Source organism: Mya arenaria, chromosome 7, assembly GCF_026914265.1.
Source record: "Mya arenaria isolate MELC-2E11 chromosome 7, ASM2691426v1".
NCBI lineage: Eukaryota > Metazoa > Mollusca > Bivalvia > Myida > Myidae > Mya > Mya arenaria.
Window position 1 is genome coordinate 54,615,634 of NC_069128.1, and position 23,313 is coordinate 54,638,946.

Below are 23,313 nucleotides of genomic sequence, written 5' to 3' on the forward strand. Positions count from 1 at the left end.
TAATTCTTCAAACCACATGATTTTGTCCCATTGCTTTGATCCGAAATGGTGATTGAAAGGCAATTGGGACCAAATTTTGAAAAAGAAAATAATACGGCCAAAATTCTAGTCGCAAATAGTTATCTTCAAGCATAATTTCGGACAATGATACAATTCCCTGTGTTCCCCGTTCGATCGTATCGATATGAAAACTATTTCTTTTTGGAAAGTAAATAAAAAAATCAAAGCGTAAACGACAGAACAGTATACCTTTAAACTCTCTGAGCAGTTTTTAACCATGAGCGGAATAAAATCGTTAAGTGCTGACTGGACATCGCCAAGGTTTTGGTGTCCGAAGGCGTTCGGCAGGAAGGTCGAGTTGTATGGCGCCTCCGAGCACATAAACGCTTCCTGGAAGGGGACACATTTGTACCGGAAGTCGTCATAGTAAGACGTCTGTTTCGTCAGGCTGGGCAGCAGCAGGGCCACAAGGGCCATCCCACACACAGTCACAGTATTCCATTGGATGAAAGTATTTTCCCGCATAACTGACTCTGTGAGTCCCTATCTAAGAGTTGGCGAAGACACGATCATCAACACTGAATTGAGTAGTGAGATTATTTTCGCTAGGCTGCTATCGAGAATTCCGATGCAAGAAAATAATGAAATGTTCGGAATATTTCCGGATACTTCGAACAACTGTAATAACCATCAAAATCCGCGTGCACCAGGAATGTCGGCTTGATCAGTTATCAATGAACACCAGGCAACGAACATTCACACTCTACCAAGTTGATTTTGCAACTGTTACTCATTGTCTTCCCCTCTAGCGGATTAAGGGCGGGAGGGGGAGGGGCATACCCGTGCACCCAGCCCCCATCTTAAGTATTGTTTAAGTTAACGTTTAATGTCAATATCCGAGAAAAAAATATATACTAAAATGCATCGAAATGTTGATGAGAAATGGACCCTTCACCAACCCCGGAGATGGCTAATGTCTAAAGTTTGGCCTCCAAGTTCTGCCCCTCTAGCGCCAGATCCTGGAGCCGGCCCTGCAAACCACTTAGCTGAATGTAGATAAAAATAAGTAACAAATGCACCAGACGCTAGACTATAGTCATGTCATTTTTGTGTATTATAAAGAGAAATATACCATGCGTTTTTGCCATTTTTCCCCAAAGACGAACAAGAATAATGCGAGGATTAATGACAGTTTCAGTACACGAGATGAGAGTGATACGCAAGTTTTGGCAAACAGCTCGTATCTATAGTGTAATAAAAATAGCAATTGTGGTATATGTATCATGGGAATTATAACAAATGTGAAATATATGTATCATGAAAAATAAAACAAATGTGATACATTTATCACGGAAAACAGAACAGCTGTGATGTATGTATCATGGAAAATGTAAACACTATGATGTACATAAAATGGAAAATATAAATAACATGTACATTTATCCATAATAATTATTTTTGCAATTATATATAGCAACTGTGATACACGTATCATGGAAAATATAGCAACTGTGATACACGTATCATGGAAAATATAGCAACTGTGATACACGTATCATGGAAAATCTAGCAACTGTGATACACGTATCATGGAAAATCTAGCAACTGTGATGCACGTATCATGGAAAATCTAGCAACTGTGATGCACGTATCATGGAAAATATAGCAACTGTGATACACGTATCATGGAAAATATAGCAACTGTGATATACGTATCATGGAAAAATATAGCAACTGTGATATATGTATCATGGAAAATATAGCAACTGTGATATAAGTATCATGGAAAATATAGCAACTGTGATACACGTATCATGGAAAATATAACAACAGTAATAGATGTATCATGGAAAATATAACAACTGTAATAGATGTATCATGAAAATATAACAACTGTAATAGATGTAGCATGAAAATGAATATTGCTAATAGTATTTAATAAACACAAATATTCTAAATCACCTAGAAACCATTTAGCGGCTGTTTTGAGTAGCCAACTATCAAGATGATAATTTTAGACATTACATTAATTTATAAAACATATTTTATATCTTTTGACTCCGATGACAGCAGGAATTGACCCTAGTTCTTATCCAATACACCACTGTAAACATAAGAAGTGTGTTATGCTTCTTATGAACACAATTTAAAATCATGGCGTAATCTGTCAACAATATAAAAAAGTTGACAACAATTGAATGTGAAGGCCTATCAGGCGCGGACCAGAAATTGACGTTCGAGTGAGTGTTTTTAAGGGGCACATCCTTTTGACATTCGCCCCTCCCTCAGAACTGAAATTTAATTGGTTTAAAGTGTTGGCAGGCTTCTTTTGTTTGTTTGGTGTTGTTTAGAACTCACTTTAAAACACATCATATTTGTTGACAGCTTAATTTGTGAGGTAGTAAGGTATTGCCAATAATTCAATGGGCCATATTCATCTATATTTGCATAAACACGTACACTGGCCAGAACAGAGGGTGGTGTTTCAAGTGGTTTAATCGTACAAGGAATTCCAAAAGGGTAGTTAAGGCGAGTTGACAAACTGCAAGTTGAAATATTGATTGAAATCACTCTGACTTCCTGTGAAATTCACAGAAATGAACTAAATAAAATTAAGATTTTCATTGGTCATAATATCCTAGTTTAAATCCCATTGGTCATTGCAAAATTGTCAAATAAAATAAAGGAGTATCGAAAATGAGCTCTTTCGATCTCTGATTGTTTAAAAGTTAAATATTTTTAATTTCCTAGCGAACGGTATTTCCAGAAAAGTAAAACTTATTATCTCTTACACATTGTACCCGGACTTGATTGTTTTTATTGTGGAATACGGTCCTGCTTTGTTTTCCTTCCTTATATTGAGACCTACTTAACGAAAATGTCTTTTCGGGTCATGCTAAAGTGTTGACCAATTAGCTGACGATATACGAGTAGAGGGAAACTGCTGACCATATAGATACAGACGAAAAATCTTACTAGGAAAATGAAAGTAGTATGAAGAGTTATTTTATTTTTAGTTGCAAGCCACAAGCAAACTGGATTACTACTTCAAGGTTGATGATTATAGTCTCAACAAATGTTCAAAAAAGAACTCGGTTCCTGTTGGTCATATATTGTCAACCTACAATATTTACACCCAACTTCCATTCCTTAAATGAACTGCCTTTCGGCAATTGCGTTCATCAATCGATGAACGCAACATCTTCGGATATGTTCGGATCGCGATTCATCGCATAATAATATACATGAAAATTATTGATCTTGTTATTGTTTGTATTGTGTCAGCAGGTCCCGTAAAATATAAATCAACATTTTAGAAAGTGCTAAGTTATTATATTTTAAACATTTTGTTGCCAAAAGTGTTTCAATTTTACGTTTAAAAGTGATTGAAAGTGGTTGATCTTTTCCCGCGTTATTGTGACGTCATTTGAAAAAAAAATGTTTCCGGTAACAGTCGGGTCGTCCTATTTACAGAATGGGTAAGAAAGGATTACTGAAAGGTAATCCGAAATGAAATTAAGTATTTTTTAACGTTTCTTGAATACAATAATGAACTATTGGTGTAAATATAATGAATGAATTGCGGGGTTGATGTCATTATCGGGGATATGAACGCAATTGGGCTGGTCAAAGTACGCGTGGAGTCCTTCGGACTCCACACACTTAGACCAGCCCAATTGCGTTCATACCCCGATAATGACATCAACCCCGCAATTCATTCCTTAAATATATCTATCAATACAGCGCATGACGTACCGTTACCGTTTTAGGAGTGAAAACATTTCTGAATTGAAAAATGACTCGTGTTCAGTCAAACATTTGTCTGTAATACTGTATATCGTAATTATACAAGAAGCTCATTGAGCAGATGATTTTTGTTAAGATTTACCCGATTGTAAATAAAGTTTCTTGTTTCTTTCATGCTTTACGATGAAATATGGGGTTTTAACAGTGAAATAACAACAGTGAAAATATCAATTTGATATTTTCACTGCAAAATAAGGAGTGAAAATATCAATTTTCAGAACTACTTTTAAAATCCTTTGTTGTTACATGTACTTGGCTTGGTCAAAACAGAACACTGGACTTCAGTAAATTATGTCAAAAAATGTTTTAAAAAAATAAAGAAATATTTTATAAATTTAAATAAATATATAGAGGATATTTGTTTATTTCAGTGTAAGATCGTATTTTATTTCACGAGTGTCATAGAAAAACATATTTTCACGAGTGGCGAAGCCACGAGTGAAAATGTAGTTTTTTTATGATCACGAGTGAAATTAAATACGATCTTACACTGAAATAAACAAATTTTCTGTTTCTTTTATGCTTATTTTCGGAGTTTTATTTGTTTTTTTTATTTATTTCTGAATTACCCCCTTTTTGGAAAAGGGTGGGCTTTACGCCGCTACCCGTGGGGCGCCCCTCATGCATAGTTATAGCTGTCAACTTTTTTACTTTCGGTTTGCTGAGAAATAGGTCTCTGATATTCATTCTTATAGCTTAATATTCGCTCGTTTTTTATTGCAAAGCTTTATGAGCAGTAAAAAATGAAGTATTATTAGTGCACAAATGTTCCAAAAAATAATGAAAACACTTAATTTTAACCAAATTACTACGCCGCTATTTATAGAATGAAAATTTGGAAGGTCAAATGTGTTAGCAAAACAAATGTGGATACTCATTGGATTTTAACCATTCTTCTTAGTTTTAAGACTGCATATACGCGTGTTTTTATAGTAAGTTAATATACAGTCATCTTACTGTCAGAGACCAGTCTGTTTCGCTTTAAAATGTTTGTTTTCCAGAAGAGTAAATGCCACGCTAGTTTGTTGACACATTTTGAGATGTGGGTGGGGTAAAAAATATCGGATCTATCTGTAAATTGTTGTGTGAATTCTCCAGGAAGCTCATTTTACGTACTACAACGGTTAACAGTTCAAAATACATTTGATCGATGCTATAAAATTTTATTTATGTTCGAACAGTTGTTTTTGTCTGTAATTTGTTTGGAATGACAGCAAATGTTCGAACATTCAGCTTCAAAGATCAGTAAAATGTTTGATAAACGGGATAACCGGTAATAAACGGTAAGTTGTTAATTTCCAATTATATATTTATTTAAATTTATAAAATATTTCTTTATTTTTTTTAACCTTTTTTGACATAATTTACTGAAGTCCAGTGTTCTGTTTTGACCAAGGCAAGTAGATGTAACAACAAAGGATTTTAAAAGTAGTTCTGAAAATTGATATTTTCACTCCTTATTTTGCAGTGAAAATATCAAATTGATATTTTCACTGTTGTTATTTCACTGTTAAACCCCCATATTTCATCGTAAAGCATGAAAGAAATAATTGGAAATTAACAACTTACCGTTTATTACCGGTTATCCCGTTTATCAAACATTTTACTGATCTTTGAAGCTGAATGTTCGAACAATTGCTTTCATTCCAAACAAATTACAGACAAAAACAACTGTTCGAACATAAATAAAATTTTATAGCATCGTTCAAATGTATTTTGAACTGTTAACCGTTGTAGTACGTAAAAATGAGCTTCCTGGAGAATTCACACAACAATTTACAGATAGATCCGATATTTTTTACCCCACCCACATCTCAAAATGTGTCAACAAACTAGCGTGGCATTTACTCTTCCGGAAAACAAACATTTTAAAGCGAAACAGACTGGTCTCTGACAGTAAGATGACTGAATATTAACTTACTTTAAAAACATGCGTATATGCAGTCTTAAACTAAGAAGAATGGTTAAAATCCAATGAGTATCCACATTTGTTTTGCTAACACATTTGACCTTCCAAATTTTCATTCTATAAATAGCGGCGTAGTAATTTGGTTAAAATAAAAAGTGTTTTCATTATTTTTTGGAACATTAGTGCACTAATAATACTTCATGTTTACTATTCATAAAGCTTTGCAATAAAAAACGAGCGAATATTAAGCAATAAGAATGAATAGCAGAGAACTATTTCTCAGCAAACCGAAAGTAGAAAAGTTGACAGCTATAATTATGCATGAGGGGCGCCCCACGGGTAGCGGCGTAAAGCCCACCCTTTTCAAAAAGGGGGTAATTCAGAAATAAATAAAAAACAAATAAAACTCCGAAAATAAGCATAAAAGAAACAGAAAATTTGTTTATTTCAGTGTAAGATCGTATTTAATTTCACTCGTGATCATAAAAAAACTACATTTTCACTCGTGGCTTCGCCACTCGTGAAAATATGTTTTTCTATGACACTCGTGAAATAAAATACGATCTTACACTGAAATAAACAAATATCCTCTATATCTTGTATCTTGTCTTGCATGGTTTTGATATTCCTTTCAAACAGCTACACTGACTCAGGAATACCCATCAACAATTAACCCAAAAACAATCTCTGTTATAGGTCGACCATTCAGACCATTCGGACACTATTCATCCGGCTGGTTTACCACGACCAAGTATCTTTTTTAAAGATACATTTGGTACTCCATTTTATATTAACTGTACACGTTGTGATTGTTGACGTTATGCATCCCTTGCCGAAATTAATCTATATATCTATTTATCTATGGATATTCTCCTTTAAATATTTATTGAATGTAGTATTGCTGAAAAAATGTTGCTAAAAAGGAAAATAAGGGTATCGTAAGCCTTGTGATGTGTCCTCGATTAATTGCCCTTGTAATTGTAGTTTCTATACTCTAAATACTTAAAGCGTTTCTTAGAAAATAAGTTCATTTGATCATGTTCTTTATTTTAACTTTTCCGTTGTTTCGTCCTTGCCGTAACCTATGTTTTGTCCTTGTCGTAACGCTTGTTTGTCCTTCCGTAACGTTGTTTAGTCCTTGCCATAACGTTTTTTTGTCCTTGCCATAACGTATTTTTTGTCCTTGCCGTAACGCTGGTTTGTCATTGCCGTAACGCTAGTTTGTCCTTGCCGTAACACTGAACATAAAATACGAAGGCAGGTTTCAAAAACAATTAAATAAGAAACAATTAATAAAGCTATCCAAATGGTATTATGTATTTTATTTACTGAATATTTTTATTGGAACAATGCATTTGTTGTACAATTTCATATATGTAACAGAAATGACATTTAATGGTACGCAATACTTTGAAGAAACACATTTATGTGTAACAATGTTCTAAGGTGAACATCAACATTTCATCAATGAAGAAAATCATCATTCTTTCTGCCGATATGTTACACCAGAAACATTATAAAGATTTTCTAATCTTTGACGTCATCGTGATAGGGAAATACATTATATAGTTGTAATGCATTTTAATGTGGGTGATTTCGCACTATTTTTGTTTTAAATAGATATTTGATAACGATTTCATACCAAGTTCTTTATAGAATTTTAAGTATTATAGAAAATATTCTATTTTTTATAAAATCTTGAACTCATTGCTCAATGAAATGTGCGAGATATTTTACATATTTGTGCCAGCCAGACAAAATACAACCACCGCGCATTTCTGGAGACTCGCCATTAGGCCATCTCTCCAAACATTCAAAAAACAATCTGTATTAAACTTGATGGATAACAACACTTTTCCCTGTAAGAAATAAACAGCTAGGTTAAACGCCTGACTGCAAGTTGAAGACAGAATATGTCTCCGGGTAACGAATCACTTCGTAAGATCGAAATAACTAGAGAAGTATTTGAAAATGTAACCATCCGTATAATAAAACCCGACGTCAACGTAAATGGACGTTGTAACGTCGCTTTAAAGCTGCCATCTCACAGATATACCATTCTTACAGCTGTTTTTATTTTTTTTGTCTTAGAAAGAGTATTTTTTGCATAAACATCTGCAAACCAAAGAAATAAGACTGCTGACAAAAAAATCAGATCGTAGATTTTCATATTTCCGTTCGAAAATTAATGTTGTATGGCTTTAACCGTTACTAACGGTTTAACAGTAACGGCATAAAACATCATTTTTTTTTTTTTTTTTTTTGTCAGCAGTCTTATATAACTGGTTGTCATGGATTCTCGCAAAAATCGGCTCGTTCCAAGACAAAAAATACAAAACTTGTCAAACATTCAATATTTGAGAGTTCAATGTTTGAGAGTGCAGCTTTAAATATATGGATGAAAATGAATGTTTTTTTAAAGATAATCAAACCATAACCAAGTATCTTCAGTGTTCTGTTATGGCCATCGTGGGATTGCCCTTACGCGAAGGAGCGAGGACGAGAAGGGACGACGGCGAAGAAACGAAAGTATAAACGAACGACGGCGAAGGAGCGGAGGGACAAAAGCGAAGGAGCGAACACAAGAAAGTATGAACGTATGACGGCGAAGGAGCTGATGGACTAAGGCGAGAAATCGAAGACACGGAGAAACGAACGTACAGAGGCGAACGAGCGGAGGGACAAAGGCGAAGGAGCGGAGGGACGAAGGCGAAAGAGGGAAGGGTCGTAGGCGAAGGTACGAATGCGAAAGAGAGCGAAGGGACGAAGGCGAAGATGAGAAGGGACGAAGGTGAATGCGAAAGAGCGGAGGGCCGAAGGCGAAAGAGCGGAGTGACAAAGGCGAAGGAGCGGAGGGACGAAGGCAAACGAGCGAAGGGCCGAATGCGAAGGGACGAATGTGTAAGAGCGAAGGGCCGAAGGCGAAGAGGCAGAGGGACGAAGGCAAAAGAGCGGAGGGACGAAGGTGAAAGGACGAAGGCGAAGGTACGAATGTGAAAGAGCGAAAGGCCGAAGGCGAAAGGGCGGAGGGTCGAAGGCGAAAGAGCGGAGGGTCGAAGGCGAAGGGACGAAGGCGAAGGAACGAAGGCGAAGGAAACTTCACTCCATACCTTCGTACTCTCGTACTTCCGCGTTTTTGCCTCGAGTGTTATGGGCAAATCACAATGGTCCAAGCATCGAATCGGAAATAAAATATATTTCCATACTATCAGTATGGAAATACCGTTCATGTTAATTTCAAACATTTCCATTAATTTTATATGAGCTTTTTTATAGCATTGTATAGGTATCTGCGTTACCTAATGCCCTTATTCGCCAATTTAATATGCGCTTCTTTATCCATATGTCTTCTGCGCTTTACACAAATGTACTGAGCAAATGAACGTTATCAAAATATCGAAAATAACATTAGTAATATTACAGACACAAAAGCATTGTCTGATTTATAGCATTACAATACGAGGGTCACAGATGGTGTAGAGAAAACATTTACTAGAAGTATGCATACCACAGAAATCGTCAGAATCTGTTTCCTTTACTTATCTGTGTAAAATTCATTCATGAACATTGGTTGTGCTTGATGATGTAATATTCTAAAATAGGTGAGGTATAGCAGAGCGGATCAGGCCCTATGACGTCAAATGAAGTTGTTTTCATTTATGGGAGAAGTAGAAATCAAAATTAATATATGGAGTTATTTTCTATAAATTTGAATAAGATTTGACTACAAAGTTAAACATGACTGAACAATATAACCACTTCTAAGTTGCATCAGTTTCAACATGCAGTTGTTGTTTTTTTCCAAAAAGAAACATGTTTGCAGATGAAGCACAGCAGGTTCAGATAACATCGTATTTTATGTTTTGCAATTTGCACTTTGTTTTGACATTTTGTTGATGTAACAAATCAGAAAGCTTATATTACAATTCTAACTGTACCATTAAACGGAAATATTGCTATTCTTGTTGCGCCTATATGTAGTTTCAGGGTATTTTATAACAGAAAACTTAACTGAAGGGAGAAAAAACTCAGGAAATTTATATAACAACTTGTAGTTGTAACATTAAGCGAAAATATTGCTGTTCTTGTTGCACCTATATCTAATTTTAGAACAGGTAATAACAGGGGATTTTACTGGATGGAGATTTTATGATTAATAGTAAAAAAATGTTGCGCCGTACATTTTGACGTCATGAATTTATATTACTCACTTCATTTATGAAGTTTTATTCTCAGAAAATTTGGTTCAGGTAAGCTGATATTTTATACATTACTAATAATACATCAGGACATATATTCAAAAAGTTTGATGGCATTATACATCTGTATATATATTTAATCACAAAAACATTTATACATACAACTTTATTTTATACTGTGTACTCTCTGGTAGCCTTTTATTGTGAAAACAATCATTTGCTTACAAAGAAGTCAATACATTAAGAATATTTTTTCTGGAATAATCTTTTAAAGAATATCTTATTTTATATAATCACCAAATATTATGAGACGACGTCAAAAACCCATGTAGAAAGTCTATGTATTATTTGAATGGCCCTCGTTTGTAGCAAACATAACTATTTTAAAACCGTTTATGTTCTCGAAGCAAAAAAGTATATTATTATTAATTATCTAAATAACACTGTCTCCTATCATGAGCAAAATAAAAAGAGAATGCAAATATAGTCGATTTATCTTGAAGTCTTCTGATAATTTTATATACTTTCTGTGAGCACAATTCACATATTATTAATAACAAAGAGCCCTCTTACATATTTGTCACGAATTAATAAATAAAAGATAACCCAAAGCTTCCCACTGAACAATGTATATCTATCCCCAGCTGATGGCCTGCATAGATATACAAATATTTTTTATAGATGTATTACACTCAAAATATCGCTCTATGTTGTAAGGGGAATAACTCAATTATCAAGTGAAAATGTCTATAAGGAATACTCTCCCTTTTAAAGCTGTTTTACCCATTTCGTTAATCGGACCGTCCCAGGGCAGGTCTTATAACACCAAGAAGGGATGGTAGATAAACATTAGTTCTTAGGCAATTTCCTTGGCCTTTGACCAGCGAGGTAGTGTAAGTGATGACGATTCAAGGAAAAGTATGATTTTTCGTGGAATTTTCGCTGTGATGGACTAGACAGTTTACACGATGAAGAAGTTCGCGTTGAGTTTGTTTAAGGTAAGCGAACTGGTGGCATTTGTTGATGAAGTTGCGAACGCACGTGCAAAACGAAGCGTTCGTACTTTCACTTTCATTCTGGAAATAATGGGCCGACTAGAATCGTGATAAAAATGTTTATTTTGAGTAAAAAACTGTATGTAATTTACTTTCGTTAGAGCTTTTTTAAAGGTATTTTTTAAATGGAACATGATGTAAAAATAAAATCTATAACAAAGTAATATTGACGCTAAAAGCAGGGTTATTTTGATAGCTGGGAAAATGACAATATTCTTGTGATTTACTGCACTATTTCTGGACGGGATAATGAGTCAATTTAGATTCCTTTGTCATTTAACCCGGCTATAACAATATACAATATGCCTGGAATTCACATCATTATGTTGATTATTTGACAAAAAATCCAACTTCCAACCTCGGAGTAGGATTAAATTTGTTATTGGTCCAAGGTCCATGGACCTATGAGTTTTGTTTTCTTTGTATGTGTTCTGTGTTCTGTTCTGGGCATTATTTGTACCTGTTCATAAGACTAAACAGATAATTAGTGTATATTGGCTGGCACTTGAAAAAATCTTTCTATATTTGACAAATATTTTAGTAATAATGGTAACAAACAACCAGTATGGCATACATTAGCTGTGTTGCACAACTCTGCTCCTGTTATATTGATGCCTTCACAGATAAGGGGCAAGATGGGCAGAAATTAAATTAGGCTGGGCTTATCAGCAATACTATCTTTCCAGCCTTCCTGCATCCCTGAGATATTTTTTCAGTTTCATATTTATGATATAAAGATTTTCTCTGTGTGGACAAAGATGGTTATATTATTCAGGTCAAAAGTGAAGTTAAATCTTTTAAAATATATAAAGTTTACTAATAGAAAGACACTTGCATGTATGTCAGATTTGCACTCTGATGATGTTGAAGATGAATATCATTTCATCTTTATTTGTCCTTTTTACCAACAAATGAGAGAGAAATGCATAAAGCTTTAATATATATATATATATATAGAGAGAGAGAGAGAGAGAGAGAGAGAGAGAGAGAGAGAGAGAGAGAGAGAGAGAGAGAGAGAGAGAGAGAGAGAAAAACCTAGCATATTTAAATTTGTACAGCTTAACTGTCATCAGAAAAGAAATAGTTATGTTAAGTATATACTTATAGGAAGCTACAAAGGCATGAAGATTACAATTAGTAATTGCATTGAAATAGTTTTGTCTATTATTTATGACACTATTTTAATATGTAACTATCAACCATATTTTTACTAATCACTCTATATATATATACACTCATATTATATGTAAAGTGATCACAGAACATGTTTTTAGATCCTTGTAAATGATTATATATTCGATCGTTATAAGATCCATCCTAAGTATGTGTTATTACCTTACATGTACATCTTGTAGTTTTAATTGTTTAAATGTATTTATATTTCATAAGAAACTGAAGAGTTTACCAGAATAAAGGCTGTTCTGTTCTGTTCTTGATAAAAAAGATGTAAATTCAAGGTTACTGAAAAGCGCTGGAGAAGAAAATATTAATTATCAAATTAAACATCTCTTAAACTAATATTATAAATAAGTAAACCCGAAAGGAGGTTGTCCTGTTAGTGTAGCAGTTAGTGCACTCCTTTCTTACCTAGACATGACCCAAGTTTTATTCCCGGCCTGGGCACAATTGTGAGGTTGGTTTGTTGTCACCAAGCAGGACAACTGCATTTCTTCTGGGAACTCTGGTTTCCCCAGCAAGACAAGACCACACTCTCACGTAACATCGTGCCAACAAGAGTGGTGAATATAATGTTGTAATAACTTAATTCACAATCCTTTTAAAATAAATAAGTAAAAACTAAACCTGAAAGGAAATGTGCGTCCATTGTAAGGCTCTATTCTTTGACTGCCTGAACACTAACCATTAGTAGGTTAAGGAGAGGCGGGCATATCCAGCTACAACATCATCCAAAATCTGTCCACATGAAGTTAAATACATATAATTTTATGTATGTTAATTAAATGCCAAAACCTCCTGGGCGAGGTCTGAACCACCAACAACATGTTTAAAACCTTAGATGTAATACTTTCTGTGGGGTTGTGTGCACATTTCAAATTGCACCCCAATTTGTCTCGCCTCTAAAGTGAAATCCTGGACTTGCCCCTCAGCTTACACTAGAGCTCTTATGAGAAAACCCCGACTTCTTATACTTAAATAGCCAATACACTTTTATTGTCAGTTATAAATTCAATTCCAAGTCTTTATAATGGAGCCTTGTTTAGAACAATTCAGAAAATGGGAACAATTGTAAGTTGTATTTAAGCTATGATCATGAAACTTCCTAGGCATGTTCATTTGTTGGCTTAATCAGCAGCTGACCCCTGATGAGTCAAAGGTCATTGTCACAAACAACATTGTTTTGAAAACACTGTCCACATAACAACTCAATTATGGTTTGAACTAGGACCATCTAATTCTATTTATGGTTGCCTTGACGAATAGAGTATCTCTATTGCTTTTGTGGTCAGTTAAGGTCAATGGCCAAGGTCATGGTCAATGGTGTTATTAAAGCATTATCTGTACAATAATTTGAGAATTAGGTCAATGAAACTGATAGGTTGAGCTTGATCTTTTTACACATGAATTTTATTGTTAGTTATTTCTTACCTGTATGGAATACCTCTATTGTCTTGATGTCAATCATAGGTCAAATGTCAAGGTCACAGCAAATATTGGAAAATGTTGTATGTTAAAAATCCAAGAATATTTGCCATAGGATCAGGAAAATTAACTTTACCTACTTAACAGGAAATGGTTATATTCCCTCGAACTGGGTAAAACAGGTGTATGAAAATAAAAACTTCATGAAAAGATAAGAAAAGTTTTCTGTAAAAATTGTGTGTTTTATCATAAATTACATCTCTGCCAATAACCTGGTTTAGCTAATCTTTACAGATTGATTTCCCCGGGTGAAGTCTTATCTAAGCCAAGGTTGGATTTTTAACTGTTAACTGGGCCTAATGTTTCATAAAAAAGTAAGCAAATGAGGAATTATTATGTATTTATTTATCTTCAGGCTTAATTATATGCTTTATTTTCCATTTAAAGGGACATGCTCATCTTTTTGTAAAATGCACTATTTTTTAGTATGACAAAATAAAGTGATGTAAACAATTAGGAGTCTTCCAATGAAGTTAAGGGTTCCCAAATAAGAATTCGAAACTGGTATGGTAAAAATAAAATAATATGCAACTATAACTTAACAAATTCACAGATTTACAATACAAAAAAACAATGTACTTCAAGACTGATTTAAATTGTGACCATAAAAGTAATATTGAAAACAGGTTTTGATATTTTTAACTTCCAAGCATTCACTTTTTGAAGTTTTTGTATTTCCAAGGAAGTTTAACTCATTTAATGGAAGTCCTTTAAGATACCAAAAGCTGAAACCTTTCAGCAGATATTTATAGGTGCTCAAATATGTCTTTGTTTAATAGCATTAATAAACAGATTAACAGCTTAGTTCATGTGTGAGTGGTTGATTGACATTATCACTGAATGTTATCATTGTATTGTTAAAATGTCTAAATATCCATCACTTGAAAACTGGGGAAGTCCTAGTGGTTATGCACCAGTCAACTGTAACCAGGCCCCCCCCCCCAGTCCGGGGTATACCAAGGATAGCTGGGGTAATAGGCCATGTTTTTACCTTCAAGGTGGCTCCGCAGTGCTGGGTGCATGTGGTAGTTTTGTCTTCACGCCAAAAATAGCTGGGAATGGGTCTAACCTAGGGTCCCTGGGGTGTGGGGGCATTTAACGGGGATTTTACCCGCAGTTCGTCCCTCCAGGGCGGGGATTTTGTCCAGGCTTGGCTGGACCAAAAGTCAAAGTCCCCGCTATTCCCGGGACCTAGCGGGGGGGGGGGGCATGGTTACAATTGTCTGGTGCATTAAGGTGCTGTTTGTGGGTTCCACTCCACTAAAATCAAAATACTTTCTTATACTACAACTCCAATTTAAAATATATAAGTGTTTTCAGATTCGTAACTGGGTAAACGAAATTTAGGTCCAACATCATGAGCCAATGCCTTTAATTTTGAATTTCATTTTTTTAATTTTTTTAATGGTTTTCTACTTGAAATATCATTATAATTATATTCCTTATATTTGGTACCATTATAAAGGCATTTACTTAAAAAGCTGAAAAAATTTTTTACCCGCAAATTAAAATATCATTTAGAAGTTTGATCGCTGTCTATTTTTATTTAATTATTTATCTTAATTGCCTTGTTGGCTCGCACTGTATATTAAGGACCGATATTGTTTTACTCTTTGTAAGCATTTATTCTTGGCTTGATATTCGCGAGGCTCGAATCATTTTTGCCGGTCCCTGGGATATCAAGCCAACATGTTTTGACTGTATTACTAATTGATAGGGTCTGAAACATGTTCAAAATTATATCTAGGGCTTGGCGGATTAGTCCTTGTGCTGAACACTTTTTATCAGGAGCCAACTTAAAATTTAGGGAAAGCCAAAAATATAAGATATTAATCTTTTCATAGTAAAAGATTAAAGACCAATAAATTATTGTACCACTAACTAATCAGACTTCAAGGGGTCTTTACCCTAGATGGAGGGCTTATAAGCAAGCAAATAAGATTTCAGTATACAATACCAAATGCAGAAAGTTAACACAAAAGGTGTATACATTTAAGCCCCATAAATAAATAATTGCCCAACCTTATCAGCCCAAGCCAGAGGGCTTATAAGCAAGCAAAATAAGTTTAACAGTATTTAATACTTTTTATAACAAGAATGCATTAAAACACATTTCATGAACTCAAAAGGTGTATACATGTACATTTACCTAAAGACCCATAAATAATTGCCCCACCTAATCAGCCTTCAAGGGGGATCTTGCCCCAGCCAGAGGGCTTATCAACCAGAGATGCTATCTGCCTACACAGATACTGTTTCAATGTTTGATGTTCACTCTTATCTCAACCATTTCTACAACTTGTAAATGTTCTCATTTGTGTTTTAGTATGGTTTGAATGATCCTGACTCCAGGATGATGATAGATTCTGCTTCATGTACAAAAATAGTGGTAGTGGTCAATTCTTTTTTCAGTTATTCTTTCTTTGTGAATGTGAAAAGTCCACTGCTAGCTAGCTGGATAAGGTGTTGGCGCACCCGGGTCATACACCCCCTTTTCCTCAACCTCAACCCCTGTTTCCCCCCTTCCCCCCCCCACCTCGCCTCCAACCCTAATTTGTCCAAGTGAACACTTTTATGTCAACGTTGGGTAAAAAATGTCAATAGAAATCACCAGAAAACATCATTTCAAACTAAAATAGCAAAATATGTTTGGGAATGAACCCCAAAACCCCACTAACCACTTGTAAATTCCGCAACTCTTTGTGAGGGTTGGCATGTCCAAAAAAGCGCCTCTGTAGTTGCGCCAATGCCAAATCCTTAATTCTCCCCAAGATTTCCTCTCATTTTAAGATTTGGTCCCAAGAACTGTGAGATTTTTATCTTAAATTTTGTACAGATTTAGGAAAACTGTAATTGTAGGTCCAGTAAAAATCAAAATTTCATTGTGAAATTTAAAATTTAATATATATTTTTCTTTATTTGAATTCACAGTTTATCTGATAAAACACTTGAAAGTCTCCTAAATATTTTGCTAAAGAACGTGCACAATTCTGATGAATGATTCCATATACAAAAGATAAATGTTCTTGTAAAATGGAATTATTGATTAAACTACATGGGTATTATTTATCTGTTTTGCAGCCATCTTCTTCTTTCACTACCAAAGTATGGCACCAGTTTATCAAAGAAAGACTTAAGACCTCATGACTAAGTAATATTGTTATCGTTTGAGTAATTTGCTAATTGCAGGGTAAACATAACAATCATGACTTATTATTATTTCTATTCCATGATAACTGATGTGTATTAAGGTGGGTGGGGTAAATGGAAGCTCTACACAATTAGCCTATACTGTGGAATGCTGGCTCCCAGTCATACAGGATAATCTGTCTGTCATCAGTAATTTACAGCAGTCACTTTCTGGCCACTGTATCTGATATGCTGATAGGAGTTGTGATCTCCAACATCTGGGTATATATAAAAAAATTGCTGCTGGTTCCAGGGAGGTAACTGTAGTTGCTACCAGGAGTGTGTTTGGTAAAAATGTGAATTATTTCCCTTAGATTGAAGTTTTACCTGGAAATAGCACTTGTGATGAAAATGACAATTGTGGTTTTCTTTTACGATTTGTTTGCCCTGTTTTGTATTTTTTTAAATAATTTAGTCTAGTCATATTGTAAGAAAACTATGCACCAGTCAATTGTAACCACGCCCCCCCCCAGGTCTGGGGAATAGCGGTCCAGCTAAGCCCGGGCAAAACCTTCGCCTTGTGGGGATGAACTGCTGGTAAAACCCCCACCGAATGCCCCCACACCCCAGGGACTCAGATAAGGCCAATTTCCCACTATATTTGGCATGAAGAAAAACCTTCGATGTCACCCGGCACTGCAGGGCCCCCTGGAACGTAAAAATACGGCCCATTTTCCCAGCTATCTCCGGTATACCCCCGGACCATTGGTAACAATTGACTGGGGTATATTTTTTTTTAATTGATTCAATTTACCATATAAATGCTTTTGAGATAAATAGCTAATATTTTTTTCAAAAAGTTACAATTCATGTATTTCGATGCCACGTGCATGCATAATTAACATCTGTGATGATGATCTTGCTTGTAGAATCTTTTAAATAAAAGATTATAATCTTTGGCATATTCATGATGTCATATTTTTTTTTTCAATTCAAGTAAATTTTCGCCTGACCTAGTGTTAAATCTTGTGAGTAAAATTCCACCATCTGTTTCCATATCCAACATTTACAGCATTCCTCATTCATATCCACTTGAAATTAGAAGTTATGGAGATATATCTTGTGTTTTGATGGCTGGATCTTCAAATTTATCTGATATTTGATTGTGATTTATTGTGCTATGTTGAGATATATACATGTGCCTGCAGTGCTGTTAATGCTGGGGTGTTCAGGTGGAGTGCTCAATTGATCCGGTTTTTGTTTTGTAATCTAGCTTTATGTTTATTTTTAAAAGTTGAGGGTAATTGTTATAGCCTTGGTTATCATCATCGTGGTCCATGTTGTCTGTTATGCTATAACACTTGAAAATTGGCAATAACTCAAACGATGTGCTATTAAAAGTATTCACATGAAATTAAACCTGTGATGTACCAAGTCGTTTTGTTGAAATACTAACTCGTTTTGATAAGATACTAAGTCATTTTGACAAAATATGTAAGTCGTTTTAATGAGATACTAAGTAAAAAATGTCTTAATGCGATACTTAAAGTTGTTTTAACAAGATATGAAAGACATTCAAAGATATTTAAGTTATTTTAATGAGATAAAAAAACAAACAAGTATGTCTCATCAAACATATTAAGTAGAAGTAGCACTGCATTTTTTAATAACCTACTTGTAATTTTGTTATTTTATATGTTTTCATTATAGATTTTGCATGGTTTAAAATTATGCTTTGTCAACTCAATGTGTAACAGTCATGTAACTTACACAGTTCAAAGAAGAATTAACTTCCAATCAAAGACTAGACTTGTTTTGAACAATAATTATAGACATTTCAGGCATGGTGCAAGCTTTCAGAAGCTTTATTATTAGATTTAGAATTATAAAGATTTACGATTCTTAAATTCAGGCGAGGAAAACCTCTTTCTCAAATGTTATATCAGGACAAGCATCGGTAATGGAGACCATTTAAACATTTAAAAAATAAATTGAAATTTGTCAGCACCCTGAATGCCCTATTTGGAATGTGTTTGTGCATTTGGTAGAATATCAACGTAAAATTACGAACAGAAAATTTGAAAAATCCTCGATTGTCATTGGCCCACACAAAAATTAAAACACCAAGTATATTTATACTAACTCAGTTTTACTAAGTTAAACAAGTAAGCCTTGGTGGAAAAATAGACTGATTGAATAAATTGTATTCTATGAAACTATCAAACTAGACTCTGGTCAAAATCAATCTACATAAAATTTAATGAACATAAAATATTGAAAAATCCTCAATGGTCATTTGGCCAACACAAAAATGCAAGCACCCAATTTTTTTAATTATTAACAATGAATCAGTGGTCTGAATTTAAGCACAAAAATTAACCTCTCAAGACTATAGCTGAAGTGTTGAAGATTTTGAAGCCAAGCACTTGGGTAAGAATTTGGACTTCTTCAACCCAAACTCTTAGTTTGATGACTAAACAATTATAAATTTTGAAGAATTACCCAACAAAACCTACCAAGAAATTCTTACCTGATAATGACACCATTGTGTAGAGATATTTTTATTTGGCAGAGTTTTTCTCTGACTTGTTTCGAATGATGTAATTGGTTACATATCGGAAGAAACACCCAATTTACATTAGCTTCAATCTAATTTCCGTCACAAACTGTTCCCAGTGTATTTTGATGGTTTCAAGAAACAACATTCTGGAATGTATTTCTACAAAATTATTAATCATCAATCGTCTATAAATATTGCCTTTATATAATAATAATCTTTTATTGAAAGAAAAGTTTAGTTCATTGATTGCATAATTGTTTTAAGTTTAAAAAAATATGTAAATAAAAACAAACAAACTTTTTTTAACACATTTTGGTCTGAGGAAAAATGTTTGTTTTTTTGTTTTTTTGTAAGAAATGTTATTGAATAATCTATCCCTATGAACAGAAATTCATTGAATTTATCATTTTTCCCACTTTCAAGAATGTTTCAGAGCTTAGTTCATTAAGTGAGGTGTGATAAATTTCATGAAGATATCAAGATTAATTGATGTGATGATTTAGATGACAGATCTTTGAATGTTTTTTTTGTTTTTTTAATGTTAACTTTCTTATAGATGCAAGAAGATGAGTTTGGTGACAGGTCTTTAAATGTTTTTTGAAAAAATATTACTTTCTTATAGATGACATGAAGATGAGTTTGAAGACAGGTCTTTAAATGTTTTTTTTTAAGAATGTTACATTCTAATCGTTAGATGACAAGAAGAGAATTCTTAATGATTAGGAATGGGCAGAGTGAGCGTATCGAATTCACTTCAAGTCATCTAACTGACTTAGAATTCAACCCCATTTGCTGACACATTGTCAACGCAAAATCTGACACAGGGAGTGTGTATTTGATGATTGGCAGTAGGCGGACCTTTAAACACGTATGAAAGTTGAATTCTTATTGATTAAGTCTACTACTTAATGGATTCCTATCTGCAATATCATTGACTGAAAATGTAGGTTGTATTCTAACCAAATTAAAATAAAAATTTAGATTTTTTTGGTGTTTAAACCAAATTGTAATAAATCTTTTCAGTACATAAAAAAATCATACTCTGAGAAGTATATTGTTTTAGAGAGGTGATTTCGCCCTGCAATCCAGATTGCCTTTCATGACCATTTAATAATGTATAATGCACTTAATTTACATATGCTGGAAAGCGGCTTAGTATATATTGGTTTTATGGAGGCTAACAAGGCCCAAATTGGCCTGGGGATCTGGTTTTGGGTATAATGTGAGTCAGGCTGATAGATAGACATCATCAAAGTTATATCTCATGTGTTAGGGCCAAGTTTCAAGGAAATTCTCTTCAATTCAGGCTTCTAACAAGATGGCCTTATCTTTCAAACTCCTGCTATAGATTGATAAATGCTATTTTCAGAGTTTTACTGGAAGGATGTCTACACCTTTTGAAAATTGGTGCAAAATTCACATTTGTTCGGATTTAAGATTTAATTCGATAAGGTGTTTTCATTCTCATTTCCTGAAAAGTTGAGTAACATTTAGATTAAACCAAGTGCTTGAATGTGCATTTTTAGATCTTTGCAAGGATTATTTTTAAATCATAAAATGGAGCATTGTTGACTTTTTGTAAACTACGGAATAAAATACAGTGTTGGATTTCGATATTTGAAAAGTCTAAAATTTAAGGAATAACAAAAAAGGCCCAACTAAAAACCAAAGATGAGAAGACACACATTTCGAATGAGAATGCAGAATGTATTCAGTTCTGTAAAATTTGGCGTCTGTGGTTGCCATAGAAAATCAGAAACAACTGTTGCCATGGAAACCAGACCCTACAGCAGGTGCTCTCGAGATGTTGGTGACAGTGGATTGGTGGTTACCGTGGAAACTGCACCTGCAGAACCCCAGGCTGGCAGCAGTGTAGATGACACTTTGAAGACAGTAACCATGGAAACAAGAGATGTCTTACATGATTCGTTACTTCTTGACGTGGAAAGAGAAATGGTTATTGCTGTGGACCTCAGAAAATCAATTAATGTTGATGTAAGTTTAAAAGATTGAATTTCTAAAAAGCTCTTTAAAGCATTACATTTTTTATCACCATGGTAATTGATGGCTATCTGTATAGTTATGCTAGTTTGGCTTACACTTTTTCTTAAGTATCACCATGGTAATTTGGGACTCTCCATAAATGCCAATTTAATTTTGTCACTTTGCAATTGGGCTAAGGTTTTCACCTTATTACAGAATGGGGAAGTGAGTAGGGACATCAGACATACACAAGATAGTTTTACAACCTGTACACTTTGTCTAAATGCCATCTGATTATGGAACGGACAAGCCATGGGACATGCCATGCAATTGTGCATACCAACTGAAACACAACAATGATCCATACAGTAATTAAACAGACACTTGATATGAATGCAATAAATGAAATTAAAGGTAAGAGTCCAGTGATCATGAGCAATCCTTTTGCCATTCAACACTGTGCCGTTGGTATCACATCAATATTTCCTGATAATTCTTTTTCGTGTTTGGTTTTACAATAATTAAACCTGTAAAAGGGCAACTTTTAACATCAGGGTAATGTGTTTTTGTGAGGAACATTCCTCATGGCAAACACAATTTATAGTTTGTAAAGGTCCAATAGTGTGATACAAATGCAGTAAAGAGTTGTCTACTGGGGCAAGATTTAAGCATTCTATTCTTATCAAAGGTCCCATTATTATTCAAAATATGAGAGTTCTGGCAATGTCGAAAAGGGATGTTTGGTTTGTTTTTATGATTTTTTCCTTTTCGAAATGTCTGAAATGATAGCGAAATATTGGTTGACAGAAATAAAAACAGTATAGCCTTATAAAATTACAACATTCAGTATATGTTTCATAATCTGGACCTGCATGCATGGTTATCGGGTAATTTTACCAATGGAAGATGAAATGTTTTTGCACTCTGGGACAGGCATTTCCAGTGAATTAAGAATCACTTTATATCATTTATCTTTACCAACAGGTAAAGATAAAATGCTGGATTTAGGCTCTCACTTGTGGCTGACTGTATACACACATAAAAATTGTTCATCTTTTATAAAATATATCTGTTCTGTTTCAATATTATTTAGAAACAGTTAAATGATCAGCCTTCCCCCTTTTTGGCCTTCCCCCGTTTTGGCCTTCCCCATTTTTGGCCCTCCCCATTCTTGGCCTTCCCTATTTTTGGCCTTCCCCCCTATTGGCAAGTTCCCTCCTTTTGGCCTTCCCCCTTTTTGGCCTTCCCCCTTTTTGGCCTTCCCCATGTTTGGCCATCCTCATGTTTGGCCTTCCCCCTTTTTGGCCTTCCCCATGTTTGGCCATCCTCATGTTTGGCCTTCCCCCTTTTTGGCCTTCCCCATGTTTGGCCATCCTCATGTTTGGCCTTCCCCCTTTTTGGCCTTCCCCATGTTTGGCCATCCTCATGTTTGGCCTTCCCCCTTTTTGGCCTTTCCCATATTTGGGGTAGGTGTGGGAGGGATATTTCAAATTCGTTTTTTTTTGTATGACAAAAAATTTGATGGTATTTGCATACAGTCAGCTACGCGCCTGTAATCACTAATGGTTCTCACTTGGTCTGTTAAAATTCCACTTATCTTGATTCAGAATTACTGTTCTGTCTATACTCACTGTAAAGTCCACCCCATGTCACATTTATGATTAATTATAACAATCATATAAGAGCTATAATTGGAGCTTTTGATTATATTGTTACTGTTCGCTGTAGGCGGGGGATGTGCATTCATAGTATAACATTCTGTTATAGACGGAAATACGTTCATAGTAAGTAAGTAAGTAAGTAAGTAAATTGTTTATTATAGTGACATGTGTATATAACATAATTACATTTTCAATACAAACATATAGTACATTTTACACCCGGCCCATCAGACCTATAAGTCACCTAAATATTAACGTTATGTAAAGCATATATTTATAGTTATACATTTTTAAATTTGTATGTTACAGTGCAGTTAATCTGGTATAGGTAATCAAGTTTATACATATA

The 23,313-nt window shown here is 34.5% G+C and overlaps 2 protein-coding genes across 3 annotated transcripts in view; one reads left to right on the forward strand and one right to left on the reverse strand.

Annotated features, from left to right (window-relative positions):
• Positions 1-755, reverse strand: part of LOC128239974 (low-density lipoprotein receptor 1-like) — a 36,965-nt gene extending 36,210 nt beyond the window's left edge. The window contains exon 1 of the mRNA XM_052956450.1: positions 250-755. Within this exon, the coding sequence (XP_052812410.1) occupies positions 250-525 (276 nt within the window). The 5' untranslated portion in view covers positions 526-755. The remainder of the gene's footprint in view (positions 1-249) is intronic.
• A 10,019-nt stretch (positions 756-10,774) lies between these two features.
• LOC128240797 (uncharacterized) overlaps positions 10,775-23,313 on the forward strand; it is a 41,353-nt gene continuing 28,814 nt past the window's right edge. The window contains exon 1 of one of the 2 annotated variants that reach the window (XM_052957672.1): positions 10,775-10,913. In XM_052957672.1, coding sequence (XP_052813632.1) covers positions 10,884-10,913 — 30 coding nt within the window. In that variant the 5' untranslated portion in view covers positions 10,775-10,883. Of the gene's footprint in view, positions 10,914-21,187; positions 21,316-23,313 lie in introns of those variants that run through there. The other variant, XM_052957670.1, reaches the window with a different exon arrangement.